Raw genomic sequence first — 20328 nt, 5'->3', positions numbered from 1 at the left:
TTTTTTATTCTGAAAAATTATTAAAAACTGCCAAGGAAAAGCAGACATTTAGGTAGGAACTGAATTTCCTTGACATTCTGTATTATTGTATAAGGACTTGAGTAAATTTTCTACTCACTACATACAGTACGTCCCCCATTCCCATGGAGATAGATCAGGCAATTTTTTTTTCACGTGTGCATTTCTTCTGTAAAGCAGGAACATGTATGGTTTCCTTTGTAATAAAATTAAAACTTCTGGAAATGTACTGTTTGGAATTAGCACTTTAAATTCATACCTTTTAGGTTGTTGATTATTTATTGCCCAATTCTAAAACAGTATTATGTTTTGAGCAAGATTGCTAAATGAAATCTACCTAGCTGCTATCCAGTTTATTAAAATAACCAGTAGAGCTTATACATTGTTTTATGGTTGTTTTAAATATAAATATAATTAGCTTTCTTCTTGGTTAGGCAAACCGGACATAAGAAAAAGCTGAATACCTACATTGGCTTCTCAGAAATTTTGGATATGGAGCCTTATGTGGAGCACAAAGGTAATATTTTTACCAAGCAGTGATAATTATAATGCTCAGAGACGAACTTGTGATCTACTCGTGTTGAGTACAGCGTAGCATTTTACTACTAAATTTTATTTGCTAATCTTTGAGAACAAAGGCATTTTAGGTGAGCCGATACGTTACTTTCATTTTCTATGAGTGAGTACATAACAAAGATTAGATGGTTCATGGATGTATATTGGGGTTGGCCAAAATGTTCATTCACGGAAAAACCCGAACAAACTTTTTGGTCAACCCAGTATATAATTAATGGTATAAAAGAATAAAAAATGAAAAATACTTCACTGTTCCTGTACTCAAGGCTTGTTACCTTAGCCTCAATACCATATCTGTAATTCCTCGTAAAATTAAGGCTCTCCAAGCTGCCTCCATTCACGTTTTTAAAAAACATTTTATCAAAAACATTAGATGGCCTAGTTCCAATATTTATGCTATAATTATATATATGACCACTGATAAGTTGTAGGATGTTATGACAGAGTCACTAATAACTTACTCTTTTTTTTCTTTTGGTAGTCTTCATCTTACCAAACAGGATGATTCTTGTTAGAGAAAAGAAACATCTTGCCCTTTGTTTCTCCTGCCCTTACTGGACAGACCATTTTGCTTCTCTTTTAAGATTGACCTTAATGTTTGTGAAATTTTTAATACAGAAATTATATCATAAACTGTCTCCGTAAAAAGGTTCTGGTGGCAGCTTATAAATAGAAGCAAGCCATAAAATAAAACCTTCAACAGAAATGATTGGGGAGGTTGGGGGAAGTGATGTGATAAATATTTAAGCCTTAAAATGTATGGTGCTCTCTAATCAGTACTGGAGTTTAAAATTTACACCTGTGGAAGAAGGAAACTATTGTAGATGTTGCTGCTGGACTTTGTTACTATTATATTTGGCTGAATGAATAAACTTAGCAGTAGTTCACTTTACATAGTAGTTTGCTGCCTGCCTCCTTTGTTTAGGTAATTATTTGAAATTAGAGAAGCCTGATGGCTTAGTGGTTTCTCAGGGTCAGAAACTTAGGAGATGTAAAAGTATTCCTTTCCTTTTTTTTTTTTTTTTTGGCTGCGCTGTGTGGCTTGTAGGATCTTAGTTCCCCGACCAGGGATTGAACCCCAGGCCACTGCAGTGAAAGCATCCAGTCCTAACCCTGGACCGCCAGGGAATTCCCAAATTATTCTTTTCCTTGACTCCAGTGTATGATTTTGAATAGTTCTTATTGTTATTCAATTTATTATATATTTGTCCAATTTATACTGTAAAGAAAACCTTTGACCATAATAGGTCAAAAAAGCTGTATATATAATTTTAGTATGTTGGATTACTAAGTTATTTTTAATTAGTGAAATAAAAATTCATAGTTTAGAATTGTTAGCTATGACTGGTAAAATTAATCCAGTAGTTTGTAGTTATAGACCTGTTCACACCCTTTTGTAATGTTTGTTATACAAATGTATTACCTCATATAGGTAGAATACTAGAAACAAATTAACTTGTTATAATTGTACAAGGTTCATTCTAGATAATTAGGAAAATTCAAAAAGCATAAAGAAGAGTTATAAATAAGAGCCACTTGTAATTCTATCACCCAGATAACCAGTATTTATATTTTCCTAAATTCTTATTCATATGTGTCTACACACACATATCCACACAAAGTGGAAAAGATAGATCTAAAAGATGATCTATTTTTGAAAGGAGAATTCATTTGCTTCTTTAGCGAACCTGCAGATACACAGAGATATGTGGACAGAGGGATTCTCATACCTTGAACATTTAGCAGCTTACCCTCTCACTCAACTCCTGCCATATTTCTTGGGGATTTTAATACCCCTGTAGACCATTTTAAGAGTCTGAATAAAATTCATAGAATTTTAGAAGAAACCAATTACATTTAAAGATTTTTGTTGATGTGGATCATTTTTGAAGTCTTTATTGAATTTGTTACAATATTGCTTCTGTTTTATGTTTTGGTTCCTTGGCCACGAGGCACGCGGGGTCTTAGCTCCCCACCAAGGATCGAACCCGCACCCGCACCCCCTGCATTGGAAGGTGAAGTCTTAACCACTGGACTGCCAGGGAAGTCCCAGAAACCAATTACATTTAAATGTAGTTATCAAAATACTGAGACAAATTTGTAATACAGTAATATAGGTGCAAACCAAAGAACAGGTTCCAGTGGTCAAAACCACTGTAATTCTTAAGTTGATGAGTATAATAAATTGATAAGTATAAAATCAGGTTATCTGCAACAATGGTAATGTGATAATGAAAACCGTGATGTCTATTGGTAATAGAGTCACAGTTACTGCTAATACTTCTGTGGTTTATTGTCTTCATTAATAATTTAGGGAATACTACTAAGTACCACTGTTGTAGACAGTCTTCAACTGACCTCATTAACAACTTCTCTCCTTCAGTAATTTTGTCTTTCAGTCTGCCTCAGCCCTTCTGAGGGTCATAAGCTACCTTGTTCTTCCATAGTTTAAGTTTCATACATCTTATTCCATCCTATTTTTCCTCTTCTTAAAATTATAAAATGTAACACATTCATCGAAGTTAAAATACAAAAATGTATGGCTCAGAGAATTATCACAAAGTGAATATCTTCATGAGTACCACCCAGGTCAAGAAAGAAAACATTCCCAATACTCCAAAGATTCCTGTGTGCCCCGCCCAGTTGCAATCTCCTTCCTCCTGAAATATAGCCAGTAATCTGACTTATATGGCAATCACTTTTTAATTTTTTTGCTTTAGCGTTTTACCATATAAGCTTGTACCCCTAAACATTATAGTTTAGTTTACCCTTTTGCCTCCTGGGATATAGCCAGGCGAAATCTAACCCATCATTAAATCTTAATCTGCCTCCTCTGCTCCTTCATCTGGGCCATTGATCGCTGGAGAAAAACACCACAGGTGTGTCTGTCTGTCTTCTTAACCTTTTTATTTTGGAGAATTTCAAATTTATATGAGAAAATCCAATCTGACAGTTTTGATCTTTTAACTGGATCAGTTCATCTATTTACACTCCTAATTCCTCTAATTCAGATTTACATCACTTTTTATAGTTCCCTGTCACTTGCATATATTTTCAAGTTTCTCATTTCTCTAAACATAGAAAGCCCAGTTTTATAATCCATGACTGACATTGGTGGAATATTATTCAGGTTTATTTTTGCTGTCTGATTTGGTTATTTTAATGTTGCCATGTCTTCCGTACCTGGTTATCTCTGGAAAATTTTTATTTTTTATTTTTGCCGCACTGCATGGCATGTGGGATCTTGTTCCCTCACTAGGGATCTAACCCGTGCCCCCCTGCAGTGGAAGTGCAGAGTCTTAACCACTGGACTGCCAGGGAAGTCCCTGGAAAATTTTTTACAGGGATTCACTTAGGGCTGGGATGAAGCCACCTCCTTCAGGGAGACCTCAGGTTTCTTTCTGTCAGGCACCTGGGGTCCCTACTAGTTAGGTATCATCACAGATCAAGTTCACTGCTTGAGGTTCCCTTGCTCACTCACGCTATAAGAACCCGGCCAATTTAACACCATGACACTTCCCCCCATTCTCTTTCTGTTGCTCTGCTCAGGGTTAAGGAGTTTTCTTTAGGTTCCCTGAGGTTGGGGAGTGGAGAGGTTGTTTCTTCCCTGAGGTTGGGAGTGGAGAGGTTGTTTCTCGTTCACCTTTTCCATGAAGTGATTGGGAGAGTGCAGTGTAGTAGAAAGAAGAGTGGGTAGGTGAGTCTAGGTAAGCCCTAAAACGTGGAGTGTGGAAGTGCCCACCTGGTGGGTACAACCTGGGCTGGGCTGTTTGCTATTACTATTTTGTTCTTTCAGTGATTAACCTGGAAATTATAACATACCTAACTCTTAAAGTTAACAACTTTACCCTCTGAAAACAGTACAAAGACCTCAAACCACTAGGAAATCGATATTCTCCTAAGTTGTTTATTGTTTTCATATGTGTTTTAGTTCCACCTTAAAAAAAACTCATAAGGGGAATCCCCTGCCGGGGGCCTGGGTTCCATCCCTGGTTGGGGAAGTAAGCTCCTGCAAGCCGCTTGGTGTGGCCACAGCTGCCAAACACACACACACACACAATAGCCCTCATAGGATGCCTTATTATCTGTAGAACTATTGGTGTTAGTTTACCTACCTCCTTTGTTTATCATTCCTTTTAATATTCTAGACCTTCCATCTGGAATCACTTTTTTTTTTTAAGGAATTCCTTTATTTATTTATTTATTAATTTTTGGTTGTGTTGGGTCTTCGTTTCTGTGCGAGGGCTTTCTCTGTGCGGCAAGCGGGGGTCACTCTTCATCGCGGTGCGCGGGCTTCTCACTATCACGGCCTCTCTTGTTGCGGAGCACAGGCTCCAGACGCGCGGGCTCAGTAGTTGTGGCTCACAGGCCTAGTTGCTCCGCGGCATGTGGGATCTTCCCAGACCAGGGCTCGAACCCGTGTCCCCTGCATTGGCAGGCAGATTCTCAACCACTGTGCCACCAGGGAAGCCCCTGGAATCACTTTTTAAAATACAGAATTAAGTTTGTAAAAATGCCTTTAGTAAGGGTCTGTTGGTATCAAGTTATTTTCAGCATACTGTCTGGAAGTATCTATTTATTTCTTGCTGTGAAATTTACTCTAAGGATTAACAGTTATTTTCACTCAGTACAATTAGAGATTCTGTTGTCTTAGGGCTTCCTTTGTTGCTGTTGGAAAGTTGGTTGTGGTTTAATTCTTCTTTCTTTATAGGTGACCTGTTTTATTTTGTCTGATTTTGAAGATCTTTTGTCTGTCTGTTTGTTTTTGTTTTGGTGTTTTGCAGTGCCACTGTGACCTGTTTGGGTTGAATTTTCGTGTATTTATCCTCCCTAAAGGATAAATTTCTCAACCATTATGTCTTAAAATTTTTTCTCTTTTCCATTCATTCATCTCTCCTTCTGGAATTACATTAGTCATGTATTAAGATTTTAACTTTGCCATCCATGTCTCCTAACTCTTGCTTTGTCCTGCATTCTACATAACTTTTTTCAGGTCTGCCTTCTACTTTAATGATTCTCTATTTAGGCAAACCTAATCGCGCTGTTAAAACTTGCGTAGAGTTTTGACCTTCAGTTATTGTAATTTTCATTTCTAGAAGCTTGATTTGGTTCTGTATCACATCTTACTTTCATTTTTTATAATCTCTTATTCCTTACTTTTAGTTTTTTATTCTATCATTTATTTCTTTAAACTAACGTTCTACTTATTTTTACTTTTTCCAGTAACTGAGATGAAAAACTTCATGGGTTTTTTATCTGTTGTTTCCTGCCTCTCAGTTATAGTGACTTGTGTCCTTTGTGTTTTGTTGTGTTTGTGTGTGTTTATGTGTATGTTGGACTGAATTCATATTCCTTAGAACTGTCACTCATTCTAGGACCACGTCAAACTAAACTCTTGGCTTGAGGTTTTTCTGTCTTCCTAGATAGTATGAATTCTTGGTTGAAATATTCATGAGGGCTAGATTCTTAAAAACTTGCAACAGATATTTGTTTTTTTCCTCACTCCAAGAGTCAAAGTATAAGGCAGATAATTTTTTCCTACTATTTCCTCTGCAGGGTAGGTTCATTTCTCCTTATTTCTTTTTTTTTTGTTGTTGTTTTTTTTGGTTTTTTTATACTGCAGGTTCTTATTAGGCATCAGTTTTATACACATCAGTGTATACATGTCAATCCCAATCGCCCAATTCAGCACACCACCATCCCCACCTCACCGCAGTTTTCCCCCCTTGGTGTCCATATGTCCATTCTCTACATCTGTGTCTCAACTTCTGCCCTGCAAACTGGCTCATCTGTACCATTTTTCTAGGTTCCGCATACATGCATTAATATACGATATTTGTTTTTCTCTTTCTGACTTACTTCACTCTGTATGACAGTCTCTAGATCCATCCACGTCTCAACAAATGACTCAATTTCGTTCCTTTTTATGGCTGAGTAATATTCCATTGTATATATGTACCACAACTTCTTTATCCATTCGTCTGTTGATGGGCATTTAGGTTGCTTCCATGACCTGGCTATTGTAAATAGTGCTGCAATGAACATTCGGGTGCATGTGTCTTTTTGAATTACGGTTTTCTCTGGGTATATGCCCAGTAGTGGGATTGCTGGGTCATATGGTAATTCTATTTTTAGTTTTTTAAGGAACCTCCATATTATTCTCCATAGTGGCTGTATCAATTTACATTCCCACCAACAGTGCAAGAGGTTTCCCTTTTCTCCACACCCTCTCCAGCATTTGTTGTTTGTAGATTTTCTGATGATGCCCATTCTAACAGGAGTGAGGTGATACCTCATTGTAGTTTTGGTTTGCATTTCTCTAATAATTAGTGATGTTGAGCATCTTTTCATGTGCTTCGTGACCGTCTGTATGTCTTCTTTGGAGAAATGTCTATTTAGGTCTTCTGCCCATTTTTGGATTGGGGTGTTTGTTTCTTTGATATTGAGCTGCATGAGCTGTTTATATATTTTGGAGATTAATCCTTTGTCCGTTGATTCATTTGCAAATATTTTCTCCCATTCTGAGGGTTGTCTTTTCGTCTTGTTTATGGTTTCCTTTGCTGTGCAAAAGCTTTGAAGTTTCATTAGGTCCCACTTGTTTATTTTTGTTTTTATTTCCATTACTCTAGGAGGTGGATCAGAAAAGATCTTGCTGTGATTTATGTCAAAGAGTGTTCTTCCTATGTTTTCCTCTAAGAGTTTTATAGTGTCCAGTCTTATATTTAGGTCTCTAATCCATTTTGAGTTTATTTTTGTGTATGGTGTTAGGCAGTGTTCTAATTTCATTCTTTTACATGTAGCTGTCCAGTTTTCCCAGCACCACTTATTGAAGAGACTGTCTTTTCTCCATTGTATATCTTTGCCTCCTTTGTCATAGATTAGTTGACCATAGGTGCGTGGGTTAATCTCTGGGCTTTCTATCTTGTTCCATTGATCTATGTTTCTGTTTTTGTGCCAGTACCATATTGTCTTGATTACTGTAGCTTTGTAGTATAGTCTGAAGTCAGGGAGTCTGATTCCTCCAGCTCCATTTTTTTGCTTCAAGACTGCTTTGGCTATTCGGGGTCTTTTGTGTCTCCATACAAATTTTAAGATGATTTGTTCTAGCTCTGTAAAAAATGCCATTGGTAATTTGATAGGGATTGCATTGAATCTGTAGATTGCTTTGGGTAGTATACTCATTTTCACAATGTTGATTCTTCCAATCCAAGAACATGGTATATCTCTCCATCTGTTGGTATCATCTTTAATTTCTTTCATCAGTGTCTTATAGTTTTCTGCATACAGGTCTTTCGTCTCCCTAGGTAGGTTTATTCCTAGGTATTTTATTCTTTTTGTTGCAATGGTAAATGGGAGTGTTTCCATAATTTCTCTTTCAGATTTTTCATCATTAGTGTATAGGAATGCAAGAGATTTCTGTGCATTAATTTTGTATCCTGCAACTTTACCATATTCATTAATTAGCTCTAGCAGTTTTCTGGTGGCAGTTTTAGGATTCTCTATGTATAGTATCATGTCATCCGCAAACAGTGACAGTTTTACTTCTTCTTTTCCAATTTGTATTCCTTTTATTTCTTTTTCTTCTCTGATTGCCGTGGCTAGGACTTCCAGAACTATGTTGAATAATATTGGTGAGAGTGGACATCCTTGTCTCGTTCCTGATCTTAGAGGAAATGCTTTCAGTTTTTCACCATTGAGAATGATGTTTGCTGTGGGTTTGTCATATATGGCCTTTATTATGTTGAGGTAGGTTCCCTCTATGCCCACTTTCTGGAGAGTTTTTATCAGAAATGGGTGTTGAATTTTGTCAAAAGCTTTTTCTGCATCTATTGAGATGATCATATGGTTTTTCTTCTTCAGTTTGTTAATATGGTGTATCACATTGATTGATTTGCGTATATTGAAGAATCCTTGCATCCCTGGGATAAATCCCACTTGATCGTGGTGTATGATCCTTTTAATGTGTTGCTGGATTCTGTTTGCTAGTATTTTGTTGAGGATTTTTGCATCTATATTCATCAGTGATATGGGTCTGTAATTTTCTTTTTTTGTAGTGTCTTTGTCTGGTTTTGGTATCAGGGTGATGGTGGCCTCATAGAATGAGTTTGGGAGTGTTCCTTCCTCTGCAATTTTTGGAAGAGTTTGAGAAGGATGGGTGTTAGCTCTTCTCTAAATGTTTGATAGAATTCACCTGTGAAGCCATCTGGTCCTGGACTTTTGTTTGTTGGAAGATTTTTAATCACAGTTTCAATTTCATTACTTGTGATTGGTCTGTTCATATTTTCTGTTTCTTCCTGATTCAGTCTGGGAAGGTTATACCTTTCTAAGAATTTGTCCATTTCTTCCAGGTTGTCCATTTTATTGGCATAAAGTTGCTTGTAGTAGTCTCTTAGGATGCTTTGTATTTCTGTGGTGTCTGTTGTAACTTCTCCTTTTTCATTTCTGATTTTATTGATTTGAGTCCTCTCCCTCTTTTTCTTGATGAGTCTGGCTAATGGCTTATCAATTTTGTTTATCTTCTCAAAGAACCAACTTTTAGTTTTATTGATTTTTGCTATTGTTTTCTTTGTTTCTATTTCATTTATTTCTGCTCTGATCTTTATGATTTCTTTCCTTCTGCTAACTTTGGGTTTTGTTTGTTCTTCTTTCTCTAGTTTCTTTAGGTGTAAGGTTAGATTGTTTACTTGAGATTTTTCTTGTTTCTTTAGGTAGGCTTGTATAGCTATAAACTTCCCTCTTAGAACCGCTTTTGCTGCATCCCATAGGTTTTGGGTCGTCGTGTTTTCATTGTCATTTGTCTCTAGGTATTTTTTTATTTCCTCTTTGATTTCTTCAGTGATCTCTTGGTTATTTAGTAACGTATTGTTTAGCCTCCATGTGTTTGTCCTTTTTACGTTTTTTTCCCTGTAATTCATTTCTAATCTCATAGCGTTGTGGTCAGAAAAGATGCTTGATATGATTTCAATTTTCTTAAATTTACTGAGGCTTGATTTGTGGCCCAAGATGTGATCTGTCCTGGAAAATGTTCCGTGCACACTTGAGAAGAACGTGTAATCTGCTGTTTTTGGATGGAATGTCCTATATATATCAATTAAATCTATCTGGTCTATTGTGTCATTTAAAGCTTCTGTTTCCTTATTTATTTTCATTTTGGGTGATCTGTCCATTGGTGTAAGTGAGGTGTTGAAGTCCCCCACTATTATTGTGTTACTGTCGATTTCCTCTTTTATAGCTGTTAGCAGTTGCCTTATGTATTGAGGTGCTCCTATGTTGGGTGCATATATATTTATAATTGTTATATCTTCTTCTTGGATTGATCCCTGGATCATTATGTAGTGTCCTTCCTTGTCTCTTGTAACATTCTTTATTTTAAAGTCTATTTTATCTGATATGAGTATAGCTACTCCAGCTTTCTTTTGATTTCCATTTGCATGGAATATCTTTTTCCATCCCCTCACTTTCAGTCTGTATGTGTCCCTAGGTCTAAAGTGGGTCTCTTGTAGACAGCATATATATGGGTCTTGTTTTTGTATCCATTCAGCCAGTCTGTGTCTTTTGGTTGGGGCATTTAATCCATTCACGTTTAAGGTAATTATCGATATGTATGTTCCTATGACCATTTTCTTAATTGTTTTGGGTTTGTTTTTGTAGGTCCTTTTCTTCTCTTGTGTTTCCCACTTAGAGAAGTTCCTTTAGCGTTTGTTGTAGAGCTGGTTTGGTGGTGCTGAATTCTCTTAGCTTTTGCTTGTCTGCAAAGCTTTTGATTTCTCCATCAAATCTAAATGAGATCCTTGCCGGGTAGAGTAATCTTGGTTGTAGGTTCTTCCCTTTCATCACTTTAAGTATATCATGCCACTCCCTTCTGGCTTGCAGAGTTTCTGCTGAGAAATCAGCTGTTAACCTTATGGGAGTTCCCTTGTATGTTATTTGTCGTTTTTCCCTTGCTGCTTTCAATAATTTTTCTTTGTCTTTAATTTTTGCCACTTTGATTACTATGTGTCTCGGTGTGTTTCTCCTTGGGTTTATTCTGTATGGGACTCTCTGCGCTTCCTGGACTTGGGTGGCTATTTCCTTTCCCATGTTAGGGAAGTTTTCGACTATAATCTCTTCCAATATTTTCTCTGGTCCTTTCTCTTTCTCTTCTCCTTCTGGGACCCCTATAATGCGAATGTTGTTGCGTTTAATGTTGTCCCAGAGGTCTCTTAGGCTGTCTTCATTTCTTTTCATTCTTTTTTCTTTAGTCTGTTCCGCAGCAGTGAATTCCACCATTCTGTCTTCCAGGTCACTTATCCGTTCTTCTGCCTCAGTTATTCTGCTATTGATTCCTTCTAGTGTAGTTTTCATTTCAGTTATTGTATTGGTCATCTCTGTTTGTTTGTTCTTTAATTCTTCTAGGTCTTTGTTAATCATTTCTTGCATCTTCTCAATCTTTGCCTCCATTCTTATTCCGAGGTCCTGGATCATCTTCACTATCATTATTCTGAATTCTTTTTCTGGAAGGTTGCCTATCTCCACTTCATTTAGTTGTTTTTCTGGGGTTTTATCTTGTTCCTTCATCTGGTACATAGCCCTCTGCCTTTTCATCTTCTCTATCTTTCTGTAACTGTGGTTTTTGGTCCACAGGCTGCAGGATTGTAGTTTTTCTTGCTTCTGTTGTCTGCCCTCTGGTGGTTGAGGCTATCTAAGAGGCTTGATGGGAGGCTCTGGTGGTGGGTAGAGCTGACTGTTGCTGTGTCTCCTTATTTCTTAAACTGAAGAACCCTAGTTTCACGATGTGAGTCCTCTTCTAGACGCCTCACCTTTTAAGGATCTTAGCTTTGATCTCTGGTCCCACGAACCTCTTAAATGTGAAAAAAACAGTTGAAGTTGATAGTTTCACCTAATACTCTCAGGAGGAAATTGGTTTCATTTTCCTTAACCTCCCTAGCTTCCTGCCTTCACATAGTATTTGGCTTCTGAGAATTCTTCATTTGTTGCCAGGTGATCATTGCATCTTAAAAGATTTTAAAGTATTTTTATCTTAGTATTTTAAATTTATTTTCAGCTGGGGTGGGTTAGATGGGCTTTGCTTCAGGTATTAATCTGCATTACCGTGTCCCCCACTGAGCTAAAAGAATGCAGGACTTTGTCATTTCAGTCAGCTGCTGTATTCTCCATGCCTAAAGCAGTGTCTAGGATGTTTATTATTTGTTGAATGAGTGACTGGCTCTACCTTTATGACTGACTTCTTGTAGTTTTAAGGAAATTACAGTGATGAAACAGATATGTGTGCAAAGATTTTTATGACAAAGGTAATTATTTAATGGCCATAAAATGCTACCAGTTTAAATGTCCAGCAGTGAGGGAGTGGTTCAATATAATGTGGTACTTGTATATAGTCACTATAAATAATTTTCAGAAGAATATTTAATGATGTGGAAAGATGTTAATGATATATTTGTTAGAAAAAAATCTATAAGTTTCAGTATTAATAGTGGTTATGGCTGTGTTGTAGGATTGCTGATGAATTTGTTTTCTAATTTTTATTAATAAAATGTGTAGTAGCAGTGATTGCTTTAAATACAATTTCCTCCCTATAATTGGTTTAAGTTTAGAATGTTTAAAAGATTTTTTTCAAACTTAAAAATATTTTATCTTAAAACGTAAATGTTCATTCATTTGCTGATATTTTGATGTATGGGTAAAGCCTTCTCTTCTTGCATAAACCATGTGCATAGTAGATAGGCTGTGATATGTAGATTTTGTTTATTTATTTTAATTTATTTATTATTTATTTTTGGCTGCGTTGGGTCCCCGTTGCTGCGTGCAGGCTTTCTCTAGTTGCTGCAAGCAGGGGCTACTCCTCATTGAGTTGCGCAGGCCTCTCATTGCGGTGGCTTCTCGTTGAGGAGCATGGGCTCTAGGCGCGCGGGCTTCAGTAGTTGTGGTATGCGACTTCAGTAGTTGTGGTTCGCGGGCTCTAGAGAGCAGGCTCAGTAGTTGTGGCGCACGGGCTTCATTGCTCCGCAGGATGTAGGGTCTTTCCGCAGCAGGGATCGAACCCGTGTCCCCTGCATTGGCAGGCGGGACTCCCAACCACTGCGCCACCAGGGAAGCCCCGGTTTTGTTTATTTAAAGTGGGATAGTTAATAAGTTAAAATACTTATAAAGAAATCTGAGTGCAGAACCCAGTCTAGATTTTTATTGTTTCTTTCTCTGTATTTTCTATTTGTCTTGTCTACACCAATTTTTTTTTCCCCCTCTTTTGGCCGTGCCACGAGGCTTGTGGGATCTTAGTTCCCTGACGAGGGATCAGACCCATGTCATCGGCATTGAAAGCACCGAGTCCTAACCACTAGACCACCAGTGAATTCCCTTGTCTACACCTATTTTGAAAGCAATTTTCCTTAATGACTTATCTCCAATTTTTAAAAAACATTTTTCTTTTTTCTAGAAACAATAGCTTTTTAGTTTTGCACTCAAATCTTATTAGTTTTTGTGTAGTTAATTTTTGTAATAAGTTGGAAAATATGAACAACTGATTCTTGGTAAGCATATGGCTCAGCCTGTTAATGCAGAAGGGAAAGTATACTACAGAACAGCTTCGTAACCCTGAGTGCCCAGAATGCCATAGCTTTCCACCTGTATATTTTGCAGAGGGAATGGAGAGTTGATACAGTGAGCTGCTTAAAACAATGCCTGCTACATTATTTTATGAGACTAAATTCTTTAAGTCTTAGGTGACATATTTTGAACTCTGTCAGATGCATAAAGAATTGTAATCATTACAATTCAAGCTTAGGCTATAAGAAGAAATAATGTTATCCAAAATTTCTTTCATTTTTCCCCTTTCTCCTTCCCTAGGTGGGTCCTATGTGTATGAACTCAGTGCAGTCCTCATACACAGAGGAGTGAGTGCTTATTCCGGTCACTACATTGCCCATGTGAAAGATCCACAGTCTGGTGAATGGTATAAGTTTAATGACGAAGACATAGAAAAGATGGAGGGGAAGAAATTACAACTAGGGATTGAGGAAGATCTAGGTAAAACCTTTAAGTTGTGAGTGCCCTTTTAAAATATAATTTTTTTTTTTACCAGAAATGTTTGTGATAAATTATTATGGCCCAAGATTGTTATGGACTATCAAGGCTATTTGCATTTCTTAAACACATGAAATCTCTGAACATCTTTTATAGTAATGCTTGAATTTTTTAAAAAAATGATTTTGCTCCAGAGATGGTTTCCATAATGTCATGTTTTCAGTACAGTTTGAAGGCACAAATTTAATTTTCAATTAACAGGTTAATTGTGGGCAGCTAGGGAAGAGGATGGTGAGTATTAAGCTAAAAATTATGAGTAGTAGATGTAATATAGTAGGATTTGTAGTCCTTTTCTCTGGGTTAGGACATTTATTTTGGGGAAATAAGTACAGCAGGGGAACTTTGTTCCCAGAGCAATGTCTACCCCTCCCTGTTAAGTATCTTACTCCGTCCCTAGAGTGTGGAGCAGTGCCTCTGTGGGGAATCAGCTGCTTGCTGTTTTGTAGTAATGAGGTCTGCTGTAAATGATACCTCCTGAAATAGTATTATTCTAGTATGTAGCTCTCATCATCTCAGTTTTCGTGGGCTACATACCCATTTATTGTCGAATGGAGTGTGCAGTTCTTCCAATAGGAGCCATCTTGGCTGAGGTTCTCATCACTTTCTTACCGTGTTTGTCATTTTCGGGTGAGGCTCAGACAATGGGATGCAAAAAGAGAAAAGGATTGGGAATAGGTGTGTGTCTCCTGCCACCCTTCTTTCTTAAAGGATCAGTACCACTTTCCCAAGGTGGAGTAGCATGGCAGTTGAGGTTGGCTTTCAAGGAAGGCATGGGGAATCTTGCTGCAGATATCCATGTGGTGGCTATATTCTTGTAATTTGAAGAAGTATTTTCTATTTTTTATGTATACCATTTTTATTCATCAATTATACCTCAGTAAAGCTTGAAAAGAGAAAGTGGGAGGTGTGCTGGGCTTGCCTGCTCTGAGTAGCGCTCAACCCAGGCTTGATGCTAGAAGTATTTTCTAATTTTAAACCACATTTTAGACATGTAGCAATCTTGCTCCCACTTTACCTAAGTAATACTTAGGCTCTTAACATTTGCTTATATTTTTTCTTATCGTGATATTCTTACTAGGAACAAAATTGACATGTAGCTTTAAATTGTGAATAAAATTCGGCTTTATTTGACTGTTCTTTACTGAGGTTTATTTGATCTGTTTCATTTTAGTGAGAAAATTGTAGGATTAAAAGCATTATTAAGGCTCTCCTGTCTTCTACATATAGGTAGTCCTAAATTTTAAAACAGTTCAATAGAAAGAGACTCTACATGTATGAGGATCCCATTCCATTGTTTTAATGCCTCTCATTATATGCAGCTTACATTGCTCCTTTTTATCTATTTTATCAAAAATAGAAAATACTTATTCATTAAATTCCATTAGTCATTCATTACTATATTCTCTTGTGAACTTCTATGAATCATTTTATATTCCGTCTTATACAAATTAATGAACATCTTAAATCTTAATTTTTTAGTTAGAAATGACCAACGTCTTTTCTTTGTATACGTGCCCCTGAGGTTTTTAGTTCCCTATGACTGTGGTCTTTAAACTTATTTGCTTCTGTAGTCCCTATAAGAATATTGAACAACTTCTGTATTTCATTGCACATTTTAAAATCCAACATTTTTCATTGTAAATTTAAGTAGCTTCAAATAATGTAACTTCTGACAAATTATAAATATTGAAACTTTAAACTGCAGCATTACTGTTGTATCCAAATGAAATTACATAACATATAGATTCCATACATCCACATCATCCTTTTCAGAGTTACATGAACTGATCTTTTTTTATGACAGGATTTTTTTTTTTTTTTAATGTTTCCTTTTTCTCCTATACTAGTGTTTCCATTACACTGACCCTATAGAATTTCATTCTAATGGAATATGCTAAGTTTTCTGTAGCTATAAAGCTCTAAATAGTTAGAAAGTACTTCTGGATTGAGTGTTCTTTTTTTTTTTTAAATGAAACTATATAATTGATCAAACCAATGTAAGTGTGTTAGAAATTTTTAAAAATTGAACACAGCAGAATTTTACTGTAAACATATTTTTTGGTGAGATAAGACTTTTTTTGTCACAGGTAAGAGGTTATATCTTTCTTTTGTAAAGTGGGAGACAGATGACTGAAAGGAGAGGTGGAAACCATCAGTGAAACCTGAACAATTTTAGAAAAATACATTGTCAATTGAGGATCTGGTAATTGATTTCCTCAGAACTATCCATGACCTCCTACCCATTGGAAGGTTATACTGGGATAATCAGACTCAATTTGAAGATCACCTTCATGTGATATATGTGCCATGTAAAACACTAATGTTTTCCACTTGCTTCTGAATTTATAGAGATTAGTGGCTAATCTTAGCATTTTATTTCATTTTTTTCAGGAACATTCCATTTTATTTCTTTGCACAATTAAGTCTGGATTTATTTTTGTAATTTAAGATCAACAGTAAAATTAACTCATAATAGTTTGTGGTTTGTTTTTTTTTTTTCCTGGTTCAGGTTTGTCATTGTGAAAAATAATACTTTCTTTTCAGCTTTTAAAAATGGAATATGGCAGGCAATGCGGGTTAGTAACTTGTTTAAACATTAAAAAATTTGTCCAGCCTGCTAAATTTTTATTGCCTTTTAATGTATCTTGAGTTTGTATTTTAGGAATTGTTTTCTATAACCCTCCCCCTTCCCCTCCCCTGCAAAAGAATGAATAAACTCCAGGCATTCTAATTTAGTCATCTTTTGATTTCTCTTACCTCAGCAGAACCTTCTAAATCCCAGACACGTAAACCCAAGTGTGGCAAAGGAACTCACTGCTCTCGAAATGCGTACATGTTGGTTTATAGACTACAAACTCAAGAAAAACCCAACACAACTATTCAGGTACCAGGTGAGCAATTTTCCAGGATTACATAAGGCAAATATTTTAGAATACCGTGCTCAAAGGTCAATGACGAGAACGGATTGCTTTTATCTATTACGGTAGGTTGGTTGCATGTGGTAAATGGTGAAAGTGTATATAATCGCAGATTTGCTTTAAAGTGGTGAGTTTTTATGATAAAGGAGGCTTTAACAGAACTATTCCACTGACTGCCCCTAAAGAAAAGCAAAAGCAATTAAAAAAAATTCCTGTGGATTATAAAGATGAATTTAAAGAGCAATTTGGTTCTGTTTTGTTCAGTTTGTAAAGCAGTTTTGGGTTTTAGCCAGTTATAAATTTTCTAGATTTAATATAAAAAAGGAAGAGCTGCTGCTTGGCTGAAGGCAGTCGTCAGTTGTCATTTTACCTAATACTGTGCTGTGCTCTGTCTGTGGCACCATCTGTTTTGAATGGTGTTTCTGACCCATTTGATGCTTCCAGTTGGCTGATGATGTCATGGAGAATCGGGTAGGGGAACCCCCTGGTATTTATTCCAGGGGCTGTCTTCAGTTTTACTTCTGCCTGCAGGTTGTAGGGAGACCATAGTAGGATGTTGCCACCAAAATCTTAGCCAGTATTTGTTGTAATTTACAAATCAGCATGGTTCTTTGTCTTTGAAAAACAGGATAAAGGTTTTTGTGTCTTTCTGTTCTGAATAGCCTTTCTTCAAGAGCTGGTAGATCGGGATAATTCCAAGTTTGAGGAGTGGTGTATTGAAATGGCCGAGATGCGTAAGCAAAGTGTGGATAAAGGAAAAGCAAAGCATGAAGAAGTTAAGGAGCTGTACCAAAGGTTACCTGCTGGAGCTGGTCTGTAAGATAGTCTGGGACAGCACTGTTGCCATTAAGTGCCTTGTTTCTTTTATGTTCACAGACGTGTATGAACAAACTTTCCCCTGCCCTTTCTTATTTATAACCCGTTAATGCCAGCTTGTCCACTATACAATTACTATGTAAACCAACAGTAACTTAATGTGTAGCATTCCGTATAATTTTCATTATCATGTACTTTTAAAAATGGGAAGCTCTTAATAAATTATGAGGTTTAGGTCAGCACTCTGCATATATAACTCTTGTAGATATTTCTAATTTGTGAGACATTAACTTGTTTTTAAAAGAAAAATCTGATTGGGCTACTATGGAAGCAACTCGCCTAATCTATTTCCTTGTGTACTTTGTGCCCTAACAGTATTAATAGGCATTCTTTTATATGAGTACTATTTTTATGATACTGTTAGATTATTTTGAAATTTAGTATCAAATATTCTAAGAATAGGAAAGCTTTCTGCTGACCCCTAATTTCTTAAGAATTATCCCACACAGTCCAGCTCATTCCTTTACTGTGTATGTTTATTCAAGTTTATCTAATGCCTCAAAAAGGAAACCTCAACTCCTTAAGGCTGTTATGCCATTTGTAATAATGTTTTCTGTCATTTCATAGGCAATTCCCCATACCCAACTCCTACTTTAAAAAGAGGCAGTTTTACTAATTTTAGAAAATAAATACTCAAGCATAATTGTACTTGTGGTTTTGTCTTTTTGATATCTCAATTTTCCATTACTGGTATTACTTTAAGCAAAAGATGAATATAAATTGCTACATCTGTAAGAATATCTCTCAAAAGTTCTGTCTAAACTATACCTTAATTTGATTCTGACCTTTCTTTGTAACCTGTTACTCTCACTCTGTTTCAAGGGTTGGGATTATCCTAAAGAATTAGACCGACCTCAGTTTGATTGGAAACAATTTGGAAATGAACATGTAATTCAAATCTCTAAATTTATTCAAAGGAGTTGGTACCTAGAAATTTGTTTTCTGAACCTTATTCATGGTTTCCTGTATTCACTGGACAAAAGAAAGCAACTTACTGGGTCTATAAACTAAAATGCTGTTTTGAATTACTCTTTAAAACTGCATGGTCCAAAGATGTTATGTGTCAAGTTTACACTGTGCTCCTCTTGCCTGTTTTCATTCCGTCTATAAGAACCAGTGCTTGTGTTCTTCGAATATGTATATATGTTATCAATACTCTTACCAATTATGAGCTTTATAATTTTTTCCCATTTATAGTAACCTTATATGGTAGTAAGTCCATGTTTTCCTAAAATATTGTCAGATCTCAAAGCTAATGACCATGGTTTTGTGCTGCCAATCAAAGTCTTGTTATGTGTTTTCTAAATCTTAACCTTTGTGAACATATTAAAAGAAGGGTCATTTATCCTAAAATATAAACCTCACTGGGGACCTGAACCCTTTTGGCCCTTTTTATTTAAGTTGAAATAAATTATCTCTAAATAATCCTAAATTATCTTTAGGTAAGTTTCAAATATTTTTCATAACATGATCTTTCTAGACTTTATAACTTTCCAAAACAAATTCCTATTCAAAATCCAGGCATTTAAAACTATATATAAATAACTTTGAACCATAGTATACGTTTCCCTTTGGTAAATATTTTAACACTTGCTTTCCCGCTTCGTCAGATGCTGAGATTTTTATACAGTTTGTTTGTTATCCCAACTTAACAGAGTTCTTACTCCTGTTTGTTAGTTGGATTATCCATGCCTTTGGCATCACAATAATGGAGAACATCTGTGAGAACCTGCCAGGCGTCTCTCTCTAGTGCAGAAACATCTGTAGTGTAAAAACCTTCCACAAGCAGAATCTACTTTAATTATTGAGACTTGTGCTAGACCCCGATTGTTAGGGAAGCCCTTGGTAGAAATTGATACAGCTCTTTCAAGATTTTTCTAATCTTCATATCTTACATCAATAGCCTTGAGATTACTAAAAGTTTTAACCTATGGGACTCTCCTTGGGAAAAGATTAGATATGCTAAGACTTCTATTTTGCTCTCTGGGATAGGGATCATTCCATACCATTATACATTGTAAAATGCCACAACCATGTTAACCTATGCTGAATCTTAAGGTCTCCACATTTATATATTGTGTGAATATATGATTAACTTTTCTATATCTCTTTTCTTCCAAAAAAGCTCAAAATGCTTCACATATCTTATCTTTTACATTCAACAACATCCCTGTGAGGTAGGTAGAAGGCAGGTATTATTACCTTCATTTTACAAATAAAAGATCTGAAGCATAGAGAGTTCAAGTGACTTGCTCAAGTTCAGTTTCTTGGTGGCAGAACTTGGTCTCAACTTGTAGTCACGAGCTCTTCCTCTGCAGCTGCATCAGAGCTGACCAATCAGTTAGGAGTCTCTCAGTTTATGATGTACAGTTTTAGCACAAATAAGGGATCCAACAGTTCTGGATTTTGTTTTTGTCAAAATTGAAATGTTTTATGTTAAACTTAAGACGGAAGTTAGTTTTTAGACTTGTAAATCTCAGGGAAGTGTAAAATTGGTCAAAATGGGCTTTGAGTTGAATTGTCTATCCCTCAGATCTCATCAGAAGTAGTATCATAATACAAATATATAAATTCAACCTCTGTATGTTTTCTTCTATGTTTTATGCTGGGACTCACTGGAGATCTTTGTAAGTAATCAAAGCTGGCCCTTTATCTTTAATTTTGGCTTTTACGGAACTCTGGGGCTCTGTTTTCCCAAATTAAAACACATTCTGAGGTGTTTGGTTGTACCTTTTAATTTTTGCAACTTCAGAATTGATATGTTCGATTCTAGTGCACTTCATCCTAGAAGTTGCTTAAAATAGCTTAATTTCTTGAAATACATAATAATGTAATGAATTGATTGTGATATGGATTTGGA

General features: G+C 36.2%; 1 protein-coding gene across 10 annotated transcripts in view; it reads left to right on the top strand.

Annotated features, from left to right (window-relative positions):
* The window catches only part of USP48 (ubiquitin specific peptidase 48), a 72192-nt gene that overhangs the window by 22129 nt on the left and 29735 nt on the right, over positions 1–20328 (top strand). For 4 of the 10 annotated variants that reach the window (XR_005019210.1, XM_036845901.1, XM_036845867.1 and 1 more), the window contains exons 8-12: positions 453–535; positions 2547–2636; positions 13438–13617; positions 16437–16565; positions 17255–17404. Coding sequence is in view for 8 of the 10 variants with exons in the window: in XM_036845901.1 (XP_036701796.1) it covers positions 453–535; positions 2547–2636; positions 13438–13617; positions 16437–16565; positions 17255–17404 (632 nt within the window). In the remaining 2 variants the exon portion in view is untranslated. Of the gene's footprint in view, positions 1–452; positions 536–2546; positions 2637–13437; positions 13618–16436; positions 16566–17254; positions 20096–20328 lie in introns of all 10 variants that reach the window. The other 6 variants (XM_036845873.1, XR_005019212.1, XM_036845893.1 and 3 more) reach the window with 6 other exon arrangements.

Source organism: Balaenoptera musculus, chromosome 1 (genome assembly GCF_009873245.2).
Source record: "Balaenoptera musculus isolate JJ_BM4_2016_0621 chromosome 1, mBalMus1.pri.v3, whole genome shotgun sequence".
In the NCBI taxonomy this organism is placed as follows: Eukaryota; Metazoa; Chordata; class Mammalia; order Artiodactyla; family Balaenopteridae; genus Balaenoptera; species Balaenoptera musculus.
Note: the sequence above shows the minus strand (reverse complement) of the source record. Positions and strands in the feature narration are given on the sequence as shown.